This window comes from Desmodus rotundus, chromosome 10 (genome assembly GCF_022682495.2).
Source record: "Desmodus rotundus isolate HL8 chromosome 10, HLdesRot8A.1, whole genome shotgun sequence".
Lineage (NCBI taxonomy): Eukaryota > Metazoa > Chordata > Mammalia > Chiroptera > Phyllostomidae > Desmodus > Desmodus rotundus.
Window position 1 is genome coordinate 65,998,103 of NC_071396.1, and position 16,395 is coordinate 66,014,497.

The 16,395-nt window shown below is 43.4% G+C and overlaps 2 protein-coding genes across 8 annotated transcripts in view; one reads left to right on the forward strand and one right to left on the reverse strand.

Moving 5' to 3' along the window:
* PPP4R1 (protein phosphatase 4 regulatory subunit 1) overlaps positions 1 to 6,891 on the forward strand; it is a 75,922-nt gene extending 69,031 nt beyond the window's left edge. For all 5 annotated transcript variants that reach the window (XM_053912336.1, XM_053912335.1, XM_053912333.2 and 2 more), the window contains 4 exons: positions 3,675 to 3,795; positions 3,892 to 4,026; positions 4,705 to 4,846; positions 5,727 to 6,891. In XM_053912336.1, coding sequence (XP_053768311.1) covers positions 3,675 to 3,795; positions 3,892 to 4,026; positions 4,705 to 4,846; positions 5,727 to 5,890 — 562 coding nt within the window. In that variant the 3' untranslated portion in view covers positions 5,891 to 6,891. The remainder of the gene's footprint in view (positions 1 to 3,674; positions 3,796 to 3,891; positions 4,027 to 4,704; positions 4,847 to 5,726) is intronic.
* Positions 6,892 to 13,491: 6,600 nt separating this feature from the next.
* RALBP1 (ralA binding protein 1) overlaps positions 13,492 to 16,395 on the reverse strand; it is a 66,901-nt gene continuing 63,997 nt past the window's right edge. Inside the window, exon 10 of one of the 3 annotated variants that reach the window (XM_053912722.2) lies at positions 13,492 to 15,082. In XM_053912722.2, the coding sequence (XP_053768697.1) occupies positions 14,816 to 15,082 (267 nt within the window). In that variant the 3' untranslated portion in view covers positions 13,492 to 14,815. Of the gene's footprint in view, positions 15,108 to 16,395 lie in introns of all 3 variants that reach the window. The other 2 variants (XM_053912723.2, XM_053912724.1) reach the window with 2 other exon arrangements.

Consider the following 16,395-nt stretch of genomic DNA (forward strand, 5'->3'; position numbering starts at 1 on the left):
TTGAGCCTTGGTTGCTGTTTGCAGATCAATATGAGGGATTTTCCCAGGCCCGTCAGCTGCAAGGACTGGCTGTGACCACTGACCACTAACCTCCACCCTCCATGGAGGATCAGCTGTGCAGGGGCAGGGTGGTGGTGATCTGACATGGTCTGTAGCTGGCCCTGGGTTTTCTGGGTGGTACATGCTAAGATCAGCCCCCTCATCTGTGTTTTGCCTGGGGCGCCCTGCCTGAGGTGTAAAGCAAGCTGAGATGGCTGCTACTTATGCTGGGCATGGAGATTCCCAGGGGAATCCAAGCTGTGACTCTAAGCTGGCTGACACTAGGGCTCACTGAAGCCAGCTGTTGCTTGCTTGATAGGATTTAGGAGCCAAGACCCACAATTCTTACGGAAAAGCAGCTTGGGTGGGCCCTAAATTTGGATGGGGCAGAGCCTCTGGGGATCTCACAGGTGGGTCAAACAGTGTTAGCCATGTTGATGGAGTTTCAGATATGGCAACAGCTTACTGGCTCTGTGGGGGGAGGGTTTAATAGTGGGACAATGGCCTCTGCTCTCCTTTATTCCATACGCTTCAGTCTCTCTCTGTATACCACTGGTGCCTTTCAAACTGCTATCAGGTGCTAGAGCTCAGAGGGAGTGAGTCTGAGTAGGTAAGGCTGTGTGGCAACTGCTTGGGGCTCCAGAAGTATCTTCCACTGACTCAAATCCCCACTGGTTCTCACAGCCAGAAGTTGTGGGGACTTACCTTCCTGGCACTGGGGGGCCTGGTTTGGGTCTGGGACTCCTTGCTCCTGAGATATCTGTCCCAAATTTTTATCCACACTGGTATGGGATCAGCACATTCGGTGTCTGCTCCCCCTCCTACCATTCTGGATGGATGTGATTTCTTTAGTTCCATAGTTGTCAGACTTGCATTCAGCTCGATTTCTGACATTCCTGAATGATGGTTGTTCTGTATTTTAGTTGTAATTTTGATGTGGTTGTGCAAAGAGGCGAGCATGTGTGCCTACATTGCCATCTTGATCGGAAGTATCATGACCATTTTATATAAAGGGTATTATAACCTGACTTTGTGTGTGGCTTCACTTAGCATAATGTTTTTAAGATTTATTCATGTTGTATGTAGCATGTATCAACAATTTATTGCTTTCTGTGATTGAAGAATACTTTATTGCATGTATATACCAGTTTTTAAAGTCCATTCTTCCATTGGTGGGCATTTGAGTTGTTTCTATCTTTTAACTGGTACGAGTATGGTGCCCTGAACATTCACGTACAGGTTCTTATTTGCACACCTGTTTCAGTTTGTTTGAGGTAGATTTGCTGTGTCATTGGTAATTCTTTGTTTAATTTGTTGAGGAACTGCCAAAGTACTTTCCACAGTGGCCATATAGAATTGGGGACCAACAGTTTTTCTTTCAGTACATTAAAGATGTCACTACACTGAGTTCTAGTCTGCCTTTTTTCTGACTAGAAACGGACACACCTCTTCATTAGTGTGGAGGGTTGAGTCCATCTAGCCTGGACTGAGCTGGATTTGGGTTCATTGTTGCTGTGGTTACCTTCAGTGCCCCCGTAAGCTATAAGCTTCTGTCTGTGGGTTGCCTCTGCCTCCTGCTGATGGTGAGGGTGAGAGCAGGAGTGCTGGTGGGCCTTTTCGTGTGTTAATAGTCCACCCTCAGCTTTCAGCTGCTCCTGCCCTCTGGGGAACACATGGTCTTTTCTCCTGCTCTCCCCTCCCTGTAGACTGTTTACAATGAGATAGGCTTGTTGATAGGCTTGGGATATGAGAGAATTGCTGTTATTTTGGTTCAGCTTCAGATTTTGGAGGCCCTATGTGCCTGGGCTTTCTCAGAATTCTTGCCCCTTCTCAGCAGAAGAATTCTGCTTTATATCAATGTAGGGTCTCAGCTTGAGAAGCTTTGCTACTGTTCTCCCTAGAAGAGTTTTTTTCTTCTCTTCTACCCCCAGCTACAGTTTGTCTCCACTAGTAGCTTAAGGCTTCACTTTGTATGAGAGAAGGGCCCAGGGGACTGCATGGGGTTTCACCCCTGTCCCCAACATCGGTCAGTCACTTTCTGCCTATTAAGGGACCTCTACAGTTTCCTTTCCTGACCCCTGACTTGCTCAGGCACGCCCAGGAGAGGCCAATGAGAAAGCTTGCAGTGTCAGAAAATAGTGTCATTAAGTGTACATTTCTCTTTGAGGACTTCTGTTGATGTATAATATACAGGTGCCTTTGTCATTGCTACATTATCTGTATTGGTGGTTATACAGTGGTCACCCCTTATCCTTGAAGGACATGTTCTGAACCTGTAACTGTGCAGACCGGGGCTCAGCCATGTGAGAGGCATGCTCCCCTCCCCCGCCACATCATGAGTCACTGCACATTGTCACAGTCACATACGCAGTGTGCCTTGGGCAGTATACCCTTGTTCCCTTCAGGAAGGCACATGGCTATTAATTTTGCCTTTACTATGCAATGTGCCTTAAAACGCCATACCTTCCGCTGTTCTCTTCCCCTAGTCCTGCCTATAGGGTTATCAGGGGGCCCACGCTCTGCACCCCATTACAAAACCACAGATAGTACCAAACCCTATATGTGCTGTGTTTCCTCATATATACACACATCTGTGATAAAGTTTCAGTTATAAATTAGGCAATTTCCCAGTTAGATTTGTTCTTACTATAGATCTTAACAATCTTAGCATACATTTTTTCTTTTTTATTAAGTCAAGCACTTTCACTTTTTCACTTAAAGGAGGCACTTAATTAACACTTCTCTTTGGCGTATCCAAATTGCCAGTATTACTACTCTTGTGCTTTGGGAACCATTATTAAGTAAATTTAGGGCTACTTGGACACAGCAAGCTCTGTGATACCATGATGGTTGATCTGCTAGTCAGCTACCAAGAGACCAGCAGATAGGTGGCGTGTACAGTGTGGAGATGCTGGACAAGGGGTATTTCAGTCCCAGGCAGGAAGGAATGGGATGGCTCGAGATTTTATCACACTACTCAGAACAGTGTATAATTTAAAACTTAGGAATTGCTTATTTCTGGAATTTCCATTTAATATTTTTGGACCATGATTGACAGCTGTAATCTAAGACCATGACCACAGCTCACTTCCTGCTGTTTACAAATGTAAATAATCTCAAACATGAAATCTGAAAGGCAACAGTCTCATTCACATTCAGACGATTTCTTCATGAGCATTGTTGCATCTTCTCAAATGAGCCTGGCGGATGCTGTAAGTCTTCAGTTCTCATCAGCAATAATAGAAACAGTTGTTAAAGGACCACTCACTTATCCCTAGTAAATGTATCATTCCCTTAGAGGCTGCTTAGAGCCTTAACGAGTACACATTAGGCTACCTTAAACTGCTAGAACTTTCTTACTCAGAAAACTGATTGTAGATGAAGGTTTCTTAGCACAGCTAAGCTAGGGGAAAAAATGTGTTTCATGTTAGGAAATGCTTTGCTCTGTCTCTGTCCCTATGGACACAGACATACAGAGACTGAAGGTAATGTAATGCACGAGAGACCAGGTTAAGTCACTAGTCTTTGCATGTGTTCATCTTACAAATAGTATCCAGTATTACAGATTATTCAGATGATCAACCTTTTTTCATGTGTTTTAAAATTTTAATTATTCTTCTAATTTATTTTTGTAGACAGCTGATTTTACTTCTAGAATTATATAGTCCCAGAGATGTTTATGACTATTTACGCCCCATTGCTCTGAATCTATGTGCAGATAAAGTTTCTTCTGTTCGTTGGATTTCTTACAAGTTGGTATGTGTTAAAACTTTTACAATTTTAGATCAGCAAAGTATTTAATAAGGTCATAAAATGAAGATATTTGTCACTTCTCCATATTCACTCTCCTAGGTCAGTGAGATGGTGAAGAAGCTGCATATGGCAACACCGCCAACGTTCGGAGTAGACCTCATCCGTGAGCTTGTGGAAAATTTTGGTAGATGTCCCAAGTGGTCTGGTCGTCAAGCCTTTGTCTTTGTCTGCCAGGTAAGCAGAGACATACCCATTCGTGGCACATTTTTGTATGTAGAACTAGGTTTATTCTTTACTCCTTACCTCTGTCAGCACCCTCTTTCTTATTCTTAAAAGACAGAACTTTGCCACCTGATTGTTTATAGGATCCCCTGTTCCTCAGTTGGGTATCTCCCTGGTTCACCAAGTCCTTTGTGTAGTCTACTGAGCTCCTTATAAAGCTGGTGCATGCACAGCAGTCCCCTAGAGCAGTGGTCCCCAACCTTTTTGACACTAGGGACTAGTTTCGTGGAAGGCAATTTTTCCATGGACCAGGATGGGGAGTAAGGTTTGGGGATGATTCTAGTGCAATACATTCAAGCTCAGCTCCTGCTGTGCATCCTGGTTCCTAACAGGCCAGGGCGTTGGGGACCCCTGCCCTAGACAGCCCTTAGGATTGGACCATAGCACAGGTGTGAAAATGAATGTGATCAGGAACACGTCAGGTCTGTGGAGCAGTTTAAAAACTGTGTCTCAGTGGGGACTTGATTATGACATTTTTGCTTTGAGTTCCCAAGTGCCTGGAATATTGGTTTAAAAATCAGTAACTAAAATCTATAGCAATTGTGTTGTTACTAAAAGACTTCGTTAGCTAGTATTGTGGCTTACGTAGACTAAACTGGCAAATCTAAAGCAGTTACTACTTTTCCCCAGACTGTCATTGAAGATGATTGCCTTCCCATGGACCAGTTTGCCGTGCACCTGATGCCGCACTTGCTAACCTTAGCAAACGATAGGGTTCCAAATGTTCGAGTGCTGCTTGCAAAGACCTTAAGACAGACTCTACTAGAAAAAGGTAGGTACATGACTCATTCTGGAAAAGTGTTTGTGGCAGGAAGGCAATTCAGAGACTGCGTGAATAGATAAGAATCTAAGCAGTGTAATACGTAAACAGAAAGAATATGATAGAAGAATATATGGTAAGTTGTTCACAGTGGTTCTTTCTGTGAGAGGATTGAAGGGTGAAGAAAGGGACTTTTAATTATTGCCCTTCTGTTCTTGGTGAATCCTTTTATGATTTAAAGCTTACTAGTTTGGGCATTCACTTCTGGCTATGAAAAGTTACTGCTTTTGGAGCACTCCCCACCCCCCTCGACCAGGAGGTGTGTTTGTGTTTCCTCCTCTTCATCCATCCGGCAGAAAACAAATGCTCCATACTACTTGGTTTGATGCAGATTGTAAGCTCCTCAAGAGTCAGGTGGTTTTATTTATTGTAATCCCCCCAAAATGCTTAATATCATTTGAATGTGTGAACTCATGAATGAATCACAGAAGTCTTTAATAGACCTCAAAGGATAGGAGTGAATGAATAGTTTTTGTTTTTCCTCCTTTAGAACTCATTTTTTTAAAAATGCAATTAACAATAAAATGACTAGAGAAGACTCTGGTTTTCCATGTGTGTTTCGAAGTGTTTTTCCTTTTACTGAGCTAATTAATAGCTATAGCTAGTGTAAGTTTTAATGTATTTATTAGTTTCCATGACATTGAACCTTATATAGTCAGTCAAGATACATCTTTCTTACATTTGGGGATTTTTTTGAGTTACTGTTTATAATTCAGCATAGCTGTTTTTACTTGTAGAAAAATATTTTATTATGACTAAGAACTTTGTGTACTTGTACTTAACAAAACTGAGATGTTAGGCTAAGGTGTGTAATCTCACTTCTCTTTTCCAGACTATTTCCTAACCTCTGCCAACTGTCATCAGGAAGCTGTAGAACAAACCATCATGGCTCTTCAGATGGACCGTGACAGTGATGTCAAGTACTTTGCAAGCATCCACCCTGCCAGTACCAAAGTCTCTGAAGATGCCATGAGCACAGCTTCGTCAACCTACTAGAAAGCGTAAACCTCGGTGTCTTTCCTGCTTCCTAAGAAGACGAGGTTCGACACGTGCTCCACACGTGTGTGAGCTAGGATGCTTTGGGGAGGAAGAGAGACCTTCCTCTCTTGCAGGCTTAATTGCAGATGCAAGTTGCCTACAAAGACACCAGGGATTTTAACAGTCAAGAGAAAGTACAGTAAACACTATTATCTTATCTTGACTTTAAGGGAAAATAATTTCTCAGAGGATTATAATTGTCACCGAAGCCTTAAATCTTCTGTCTTCCTGACTGAGTGAAACTTGAATTGGCAGAGCATTTTCCTATGGAAGGGATGAGATTCCCAGAGACCTGCGTTGCTTTCTCCTGGTTTTATTTAATGACTGATAGATGGAATTATAGCCAGAAGGTGGCTGTGAGCCAGGATATGAAAGAGACATTCAGTATTAGCCCTCGCTGTTCCCATGAAGGCAAGGACCTGTGCGGTTCTGTGTTTAGCTGCCCCGTCCAGCCCTAAGCGTGAATAGTTTTGATATGTATTAACAGAAAAGGAGATTTTTAAAAATTTTTCCTAAGGGCTTGATGCTAACACTAAAGTAGAATGATTTTAACTCATAAATGCAGCATATTGCTGTACACATTTACAGAATGTTTGCTGAGTTATCTGTGTGTCCTGAATTTTTTTTCATGCTGGTCATGACCTGAAAGAAATTAGCACATATACTGTACATCAGGTGTTTTTAACTTGATCATGATCAGCTCTGAGGGGCAACTTTTTCTTCACATACTGTACATACCTGTGACCACTCTTAGGAGTGTTGCAGTCTTTAATCATGCTGTTTAAACTGTTGTGGCACAAGTTCTCTTGTCCAATAAAATTTATTAATAAGATCTGTATAGATATATATATACACTTTTGATTGTTTTATAGCTATCTGCGAATAAATGCAATTTGTGACCTGTATTACTGACTTAGTATAAAATGGGAAAACTAGATTAAAAATTTCTCTTTTGACTAGTTTAGTTAATTTCTTTGAAATCTGCACATGCCCCGTGGGCAGGGTTCTGCTCTTGGCAGGTGGCAGTTCTGGGTGCTGTGCTCCCCAAGGCTGGTCCAGGTGTGGCTTGTCCTCTGTCAGGTGTGTTACGAGCTGTGGCTGTGGAATTCTGAGGATAGCAAGGGCTGTTGGTTCCTGTCTCATGTGCAGCTTTTGTTGTATGAGATCTTCCAAGGGAAAAGATGGGCTTCCAGGGGCAGTTACAAAAGCAAACAAATCTAGAAAATTAATGGTTCAACAGCTCTTTGAAATCCCCCAGGAGGCAAAAACCAGTAATTCGTACTCAAACTATTACCTTCACAATAGAAAAATGAGTAGAGTGGCAATAATTATGTCCCCATTGGGACTTAATACTGGCAGGTAACCTTAGATCTTCTGGGATATCTTAGGATTTTTTAATAACCAAGGTAAGGAGGAAAACTGCATTTTTCTCAACCTGTGTATGGTCATTGCCAGGTTTCCTTCCTCCCTCCCACCATGCCCTCCCACACACAGGCTCCTTCCTCACCATCCTGCCTGACTCCTAGCTCATGGGATGCTAAGTGATCTCTGCCACCCTTACCCTTGTCTGAGAGAAACATGTTGCGAGCTTTCATGAGCTATCAAAGTGTCCCCCACTGAATTTACCCAGCCAGCCAATTTCCTATTTGACCGCTTAGTGGAGTGGCTCAACAGTCACCTTCTTTGCCAACTCTTAGGGATATTTCTCTGGTGCCAGACCACAGTCATTTTTCAAGCCTTCAAACTCTGAATTGGACAAGCGCCAAGTTCCTGACAGCACCGCCAGGTTAGTGCCCTAAGCTGCCCAAGCTGCCAGCATATTGTCAGGAAACACTGTTCTGGGCGACTCTCAGTCTGCTGGGCAGGCGTTGGGTGCACTGCTAATTACTGATTATTCTCAGACCTCTTAAGTCCAGGTCCCAGTTTCTATGGGGATGAGCATTTCTCAGCACACTGTGAGCTGAATATGCCAAAGGAAACATCCAGAATGTCATGTCCCTTCCAGTACCAGCTTTCCAGGGGAACATGGCATGCCTGAAACACCAGGCGTGTGTGCTTAGTGTATTGGGAGACACTGGAACGATGCTGCAAGGAGGGGTGGCAAGGTTTTAAACAGACCATCTGTAGGAAAGAGTGCTGTGTCCCAGGCTCCAGGACACATGACTATTTCTGTGCATGGTAACATTTCTGTAAATCCCAGAGCAACAGTGAGTAACAGGGAGGAAAAAGACCCAACAACTCAACCAGGCAAATGGCCTCATCAAAATGAATACTCCTGACTCAAACCAGAGGAAAAGTTGAGTCTAGAAATAAACATGAGTAAGCAAGACTGGTTTTGTATTTTTCAATTTCTGCCATAAGCCTTTATAAACACGCTAGATGTAGAACATCTAATAGAGCAACTGGTAACCAGTGGCCATGGGGGAGAGGTGTCAGCGGGAGGAATAGGGCTGGCTGGGTTCTGTGCGCCCAAATGCGCCTCGCACCAGAGCCCATGTGTGGATGGACACTGGGGAACCCCACGTGGAGGGTGGCCATCAGGGTTTTTAAGTGAACTGGATAGGTCAGGGCCCACATAGTTCATGGATCTCCTTCCCACTAGAAAAGCCAGATTGCATTTCAGGTAATAGTGGGAAAGGAGGCGCAACTCTCAAATTCCTCCATCAGAAACTCCAAACTGAGGTAATCTTGTGACCCCTTGAATAGGAATGTTTTTACTCAATAGATGTTTTGACCTTGAGAACATTTTGACTTAAAAATTCCAACAGTGATGTTTTTAAACAAGTTTTCTGTGAACCCCATTGTCAATTTCTGAATCCATTTTCCATAGAGAGTAGTTTTATACTTTTACAGAAATTATTTTCCTTGAGAATTCTTTTCCTAGAAAACTTGACAAATATTCCATTCAATGGTCAGATTTTAGTCTATGTGACATTTTACAGTGCTGTTTTGGGTTTACTTCTACCAAGCTCTACTTATTTTTCACATCAAATTTTGTTGACTTAAATTTGGCAAGATCCATTATTTAGAGTTTTTAGTCGGTAATTTTAGCATATGAATCTTTCACACTGATTAGGCTTTTTTTTTTTTTTTAAGATTTTACTCATTTTTAGAAAGGGGAAGAGAGGGAGAGAAACGTCAGTTGAATGGTTCTCACGTGTGCCCCAACTGGGGACCGAATCTGAAACCCAGGCATGTGCCCTGACCAGGAATTGAACTGGTGACCTTTTGCTTTGTGGGATGACGTCCAACCAGCTGAGCCACACCAGTCAGGGCCACACCATTATTTTGTATCTTCAACAGCACAATAATCAAAAAGATTGTTAAGCATTTAATATTTGCATTTTTTCCCCTCAGTTGAAAACGAATGCTTTCAGATGCATTCAGTGTCAACTACCCACACAGTAAATGGCCATTGTGACAGTTGGTCATGACTCCAGCAGCTGTGATGGCAGCACCAGGTGGTGAACCCAAATCCTAGGAACATACAGCAGCAGATTTCCTGCAAATGCCAGGAGCAGCGAGGGCCGGCCAGGTACAACAGGGTCATAGAATTAGTGCAGCTGCCTGCTCCAGCTGCCCAGAGTACTCCGTTTGGCTCACCATCTTTAACAGAGAACTACAATTTGTGACCAAATGACAGGCAGCCCACAGATACCGGCATGAGAACATGTGCGTGTGCTTAGTGAGTAATCCACACTTTTTTACACTTGGGGCAAAGGGCCAATCTGGTTCATTACAAATCTGTCCTGGGTTCTCTTCTCTGTCTCTCTCAAGTAATAACAACTGATGTGTACAGTACAGTACTAAGAATCATTTAACCTTTTGTAGTAGGCATTATTAGCACAGTTGCTAGCTGAGAAACTATCAGCATTACCAGACCTAAAAAATAAAGACAGGAGGGAAGGAATGCGGAAGGCGGAAAACTTGTAAAGAAAAGAGCAGTGATCCCTTCCACTGAGAACATACTTTTTTCCAAGGAACTGCAATTGTGTGGATGCGGGTAGACTTTTTACACGGGAACAAGTTCTTCCAGCATTTTTACCTGCACGTTCGGAGACAGTCGGGCGCATGGGTCCTTTCAGCAGAACCTGCCTTAGGCACTTAACCTTTCATGGCTCAGGCATCCCAAGACAAAAAAAAAAAAAAAGGCCCAAATGAAAGAACAGGTTAAAGCTCCAGAAAAAAATACAACTAAGCGATGAAGAGATAGCCAACCTATCAGCTGCACAGTTCAAAACACTAGTAATCAGGATGCTCACAGAATTGGTTGAATATGGTCACAGATTAGATGAAAAAATGAAGGCTATCCTGAGTGAAATAAAGGAAAATGTACAGGGAACCAACAGTGACGGGAAGGAAACTGGGACTCAAATCAACATTGTGGACCAGAAGGAAGAAACATCCAAGCAAAAAAGAATGAAGAAACGAGAATTCAAAAAAATGAGAAGAGGCTTAGGAACCTCCAGGACATCTTTAAACATTCCAACATCCTCATCATAGGGGTACCAGAAGGAGAAGAGGAAGAGCAACAAATTGAAAACTTACTTGAACAAATAATGAAGGAGAACTTTCCCAATCTGGCAAAGAAAACAGACTTCCAGGAAGTCCAGGAAGCGCAGAGACTACCAAAGAAGTTGGACCCAAGGAGGAACACACCAAGGCACATCATAATTACATTAGCCAAGATTAAACAGAAGGAGAGAATCTTAAAAGCCACAAGACAAAAGGAGACCGTTACCTACAAAGGAGTTCCCGTAGGACTGTCAGCTGCTTTCTCAAAAGAGACCTTGCAGGCAAGAAGGGGCTGGAAAGAAGTATTCCAAGTCATGAAAGGCAAGGACCTGCATCCAAGATGATTCTATCCAGCAAAGCTATCATTTAGAACGGAAGGGCAGATAAAGTGCTTCTCAGATAAGGTCAAATTAAAGGAGTTCATCAACACCAAGCCCTTATTATATGAAATGTTGACACAGATCCTGGCCCATAGGATCTGGTGGTGTCGTTGCAATATACAAATACACATGAACTAGAGAAATCCTGTGGAGGAAAAGGGATGGCGCGGCCACTCTCTCAAGAGGAGAGCGCCCTGACCCTTGCCTTGACAGGCTTTTATTATTTTTCTAGGCCCCTTACATCAAAGATGGTCCTCATTTATTATGCATAGGTTTGTTTGGGGTGGTTATCTTTGGTAAACAAAGGAGAGGATGTCCCTGAATACATCAAAGAAGGATATTTGCAATGTAAAAGAAATGGTCGAAATCAGCTATGTTCCATACCTGGAAGGTCTAGCCCAGATTTTGGGAAGGTAACGATACTCAGTAAACATTTGCTGCCTCAGGGTGAGGGACTTTTGGCAAGACAAGTGTCAGCAGTCTAGGTACAACGCAGGCCTGATTTGGAGAACCTATCCATGGACGTGGGTCCTGCCCGCCAACCTCGCTCCCCACTGGCTTTTCCAAGTGGGAGCTGAGCCACATTTCCCACGCTTGGAATGGTTCCCCACAAAATGTTAAAGGGATTTATCTAAGAAAAAGAAGATTAAAAATATGAACAGTAAAAATGACAGCAAACTCACAGTTATTAACAACACCTAAAACAAAAACAAAAGCAAACTAAGCAAACAACTAGAACAGGAAAGAATCACAGAAATGGAGATCACGTGAAGGGTTATCAGCAGGGGAGTGGGAGGGGGAGAGAGGGGGAAAAGGTACAGAGAATAAGTAGCATAAATGGTAGGTAGAAAATAGACAGGGGGAGGTTAGGAATAGTATAGGAAATGTAGAAGCCAAAGAACTTATCTGTATGATCCGTGGACATGAACTAACGGGGGGAATGTAGGTGGGAGGGGGTGTGCAAGGCGGAGGGAAATAGGGGAAAATGGGACAACTAATAGCATAATCAATAAAATATATTTAAAAAAAAAAGAAAAGTCAGAAAAAGGTTTTGTCAAGCTTACTGCTATAGGCAAAAGGGCTCATAAATCAAATCCCTGTCCCCACAAAACCCCAGCATTCTCAAATATGGATTGCATGGGGCATCCTTATATTCAGGTGTTAGTCACGGTTGGTCTGAAATTCAGATAGAACAGGGTGTCTATTTCACATGAAGACCCCACAGTAATTAGATTAGCCTAAGTCAACAGATTGAACCCAGGGAGCTATACACCACTTCTCCTTGGGTCTCTTCATCCCTGGAGGACCTGCCCTCGGGTCATGCATGTTTGGCCCCCACACCCACTAGGGCCAAGTTAATGTTTCGTTCCAGAAAACTTACCACTCCCTCTATACTACTGGCTTCCTGCTTATGAAGGCTAACAGCAGAGGTCACTGGCACAATCTGAATAACAGTAAATGATACATTTTTTAAATCCAGGCACATGTGACAAACTGAAAAATTATTGGTGCAACCTTTCAGAAGGCTACACACACCCTCCCAAAGAGATGGCTCTTGCTTTCTCTAATTGTAGCTGGACTTGTCATCAGTTCCTCACCTTTTATTGGAGCTGTGGCACTCTAGTTCAGATGAGAATCACACTTGTTTACCTTCCCCACGCCCACCTCTTTTGAACCCATTGGAACTTCTGGTTCCAGGGTACCCACAGACACTGCTTCACTCCCTCTCGGTCTCGGACATGTGGTGACGATGTAGGCAATATCAACCACCTACAAGTTATACCACTGCTTTGAGCCTAAGTTTCCTGTTGTGAAAACAACCCAGTAGGCCCAGCATCACCAAGCAGAGATGTACTGTCAGTCCAGCTCTCCTAGAAAAGGAATCTGAATCCAGTTACTCAGGAATCATCTGATCAGCATTAGGTAATCCGCCTGACAGATCCCGGTCAGGAAAGCCACACTGCAATAACCATCCTGCTTTTTTGCCAAGCTGGGCCAGCTGACTTGTGCATCAAGCTAGAAGGGCAAAACTCACTTTCCATTGGAACCAGGACATCACTCACGGAAGAGGCTGCAGACCCAGTGAGCCAGGATATGCAAACGTGTGCGCATTTATTTCAGTGGCAAGCGCTGGTTTAAGTGGGGAAAGGGGAGGGCGCTGCTGCAAACCCTAGTAGCCAGTGAGTGGGTACAACTCTGCCTGGGTGAGGAACACAAAGTGAGTTAAAACATTTTTTTCACTTTAGGACCTAAAGAAATATCAAACCAACTCCTTGGCAGCCATAGGGCACTCAATTATTTAAACGAAAACGTGTACAAAAAATGAGAAGCATTTTTTTCTCAAATGGCTGTTGAATTTATTTGCTTGATCAATAACGGTTCTGGCAAAAATTAGTTAACCAACACTGAGACATCTGTAATGAAATACTAAATTTTAAAAATCCATGACACCTTGATAGAAATTAGTTTACACAAACAAAAAGAAACCTCCAATATTGCCAGCAAATATAAAATGAATGTAGTATGACCAACAGGACAGCAAGAAGGCTTTTATACATTTATATTTGACACCTGACCATATTTTCAGTCACCATAATATCATCTCTCCAGGTTTAAAAAAATAGTATGCTGATTTCTATAACAAAGCTTTTTTTGGTACAAAAATCAAATAATGGCCAACAAGTCACAACAGTGCAATAGGTAGAGGATAGAAAACCGCATCAAACAGGCGCTGAAAATAAATACTAAGGAGGAGGAGGAGGAGAGGACAGAGGCCTCATGGGGGAGGGGGGAGATTTGTTTCCATCACCTTGACTGTGTCTTCACAGCCAGGAGAGCTGACCTACCTCATGGGTGCCATTTATTCGGGCAGAACAAAGTGTGACTGAACAAAGGCGCCCGAGAGTTGGCCTCCCAGACCCCTGAGGTCACCAGGGAAGTGGCAAAACAAGAAAATGGGGCTGGGGGTCACAGCTATCATTAAAGGGAAAAGTTGTTTGCTATTGCTCAATCTTGTCAATTGGAAGTCCATCAGCAGGTTCACTGAGATGATGTGGATAATGAGAACTTTTGTTTAACATGATAATATGGCTTATTCAGGCAAAGAGACATTTACATTCTAGCCCAAGCAAGCAATTTAAGTCATTCTGTTTTCAAGGGAAGGTCAGTCACATAGAAGACTTCTGGTTTGAGAAACAGATCCTTTTTGTAGGTTCCTTAGGTCAAGGCAGTTACCTTGGACCAACCTATGAAAAACATTTGCTAATCAACAGCAATGAGAACCTGGAGGAGCCAGAAAGAGTGAGGTGGCCCCTCCTCAACACTGGGCCAGGCTGCTCCAGGGCTGGCAGGCCAGTGTAGCTCTGTGACCAACTGGGCCACCCTTGTGACTCAGGCTCAAGAACTATGTTTTAGGGCTGTCAAAGGAGAGGGTGACAAGCGTGAGTGAAGGTAACCCCCTAAGAGCCATTCTGGCCAGTCAGGAAATAGGAGGCAGCTCCCCATGATATAATCTGCACCAAAAAGGTATAAAAGGCACAAGCAAGAGTGACTAGGTAAGCAGTGACCCTGGAGGGTGAGACTGTGGGGCGAGCCACAAGGCAGGAAGAGTATACCTTGTTTGGTTCCTCCCCTTGAACGAGAAAGAGATCCTGATTCCGCCATAATAAAAAAGCAAAGATGATTTTTGGTTTAAAAAGAAGCCACTCAAGGGTTAAAATAGTTACTTTAAGAAAGGAAATTAATCCTCAAATAAGCTATCTGGAAAACTCATCTGTCTCCTACAAGCCCACAATTCATCCACTGCTTTCTCCTCCCCTGTAACCTGAGCCTGACACGGAGAAGTCAAATGTGTGAAAGACGGAAGAGTCTCTAAGAAAAGATATCTTTACAGAATGTACAGCAGAGAGTTGTGCACTCTGACTCTCGGGTTTACAGTAAGATGCACAGGTCTTGTTAGGTCTGGCGGACTCCACGACCCACAGGGTGCTCAGATGGGCGTCTCCTTCCTGTCTCTGCTCGGGGATGGCTTGGCCTGTTCTTTGCCTGCCTTTGGCTGCTCTTTAGTTGCTTTTGTCTCCGGGGCACTATCTCTAGGCAGCTGGACAGCACCCGCACGCCTCTCAGGCTCCTCATCATCCAGTGCCTGCGGTTCAGACTTGGCGCGTTGCAGCTGGAGCAGACGGAGCTGCACGCGCAGCTCAATGATGGCCTCCCGCTCTTCATGGATTGCTTGATTCAAATGATTGTTCTTTATCTTGAAGAATGACACAAAAGACCTACTGTCACTCAAGAAGGTAAAAATGACAGTGATTTGGGAGCAGAGAACAGTTAGCAAGGGTATCTATCCTACATAAGAATTTGTTTTTGTTTTCATTAACTGAGTTGCAAAGCGGAAGACATGAACATGAATGTGCAACTGAGGCACATACAAATTCAAGTGTAAACTCTGTCCCTGAATACAAAGAGTAAGCCTATCTGGAAAACACAAAGGCACCAACAGGAAACAATTTGAATAAATTTAGGTTTCTAGTGTCTAAAATAGATCTATGTTTTGAACTGGTCCCTGAACAGCCCTTAAATAAGGGGAAGATAAAAGTGACTTAAGTAACAATTAGAGGAGGAAATTAGAGACAGGACAAAGCCTAGATTTGTCTCAAAAGTGATGTCCTTTGTCTTTTGTGAAAAGCATTACTTTACATCTGAACTGTGTGCTACTTAGTCGAAGCACAGGAAATTACTATTATCACTGAATTATCTACACTAGTTCAGCCAAATAGAGGTAACTCAAAATAGCTAATCCCCAAACCCCAACCAACCTTCCTCTGTGGCAGGCTGCTGGCTGCACAGTGCACCTTCCCTCTTCACGTGGCATTTCCCAGCCTCCTTTGCAGCTAGCTATGTCCATGCAACTAAGCCTTTGCTAACAGGCACTGGGTTCCACTTGTGCGCCCTGCCCTTGACAACTGGCATTCCTTGACTCCTTTTCTCCTTCCTGATGACTAAGAGCACAAGACTTAGAGCAGCCACTTTAGACCCCAAGAGGAAAAACCCTGGTTGGAGGAGGCAGACCTGGATATCTGCTAGGTGACAGGTATAACTATCTTGGTTCAAACCATCAGAGTTTTATCTCTGTATACCAAGTACTATAATTCTGTTATATGTTTTCCTACTTAGGATTTTAATATGATCTATAAAATGTTAAAGCAAAATAAAGTGCCAATGTGAAACCTTTCTAAAGAATGGAAGCTACCTGGTGGCTTAGGCCTCAACCACTGCCCTGCTGCTCCCACCACGCCCTGGTTATAGTGAGTTGCTTGACCTTGAGCCTCAGTGGGCAGCCTCTGTGAACTGTGTCCACAGGTTCTGAGGAGAGGACTTTTGTGGGTGGTGGTTTTTGTAAGGAATTCATCTAATTTTCTATGAAGTGGGTAGGTCTGGTTTGCTGCAGTAGCAGAATGCACCTCAGTGAGGGAAACAACGCTGTCTCACTATTCTTAGACTTCTTTCTAAGAAGAGAATGGCCTCTCTCTCTCTCAACCCTCAGGTAAAACATCCGGAGACAATGTT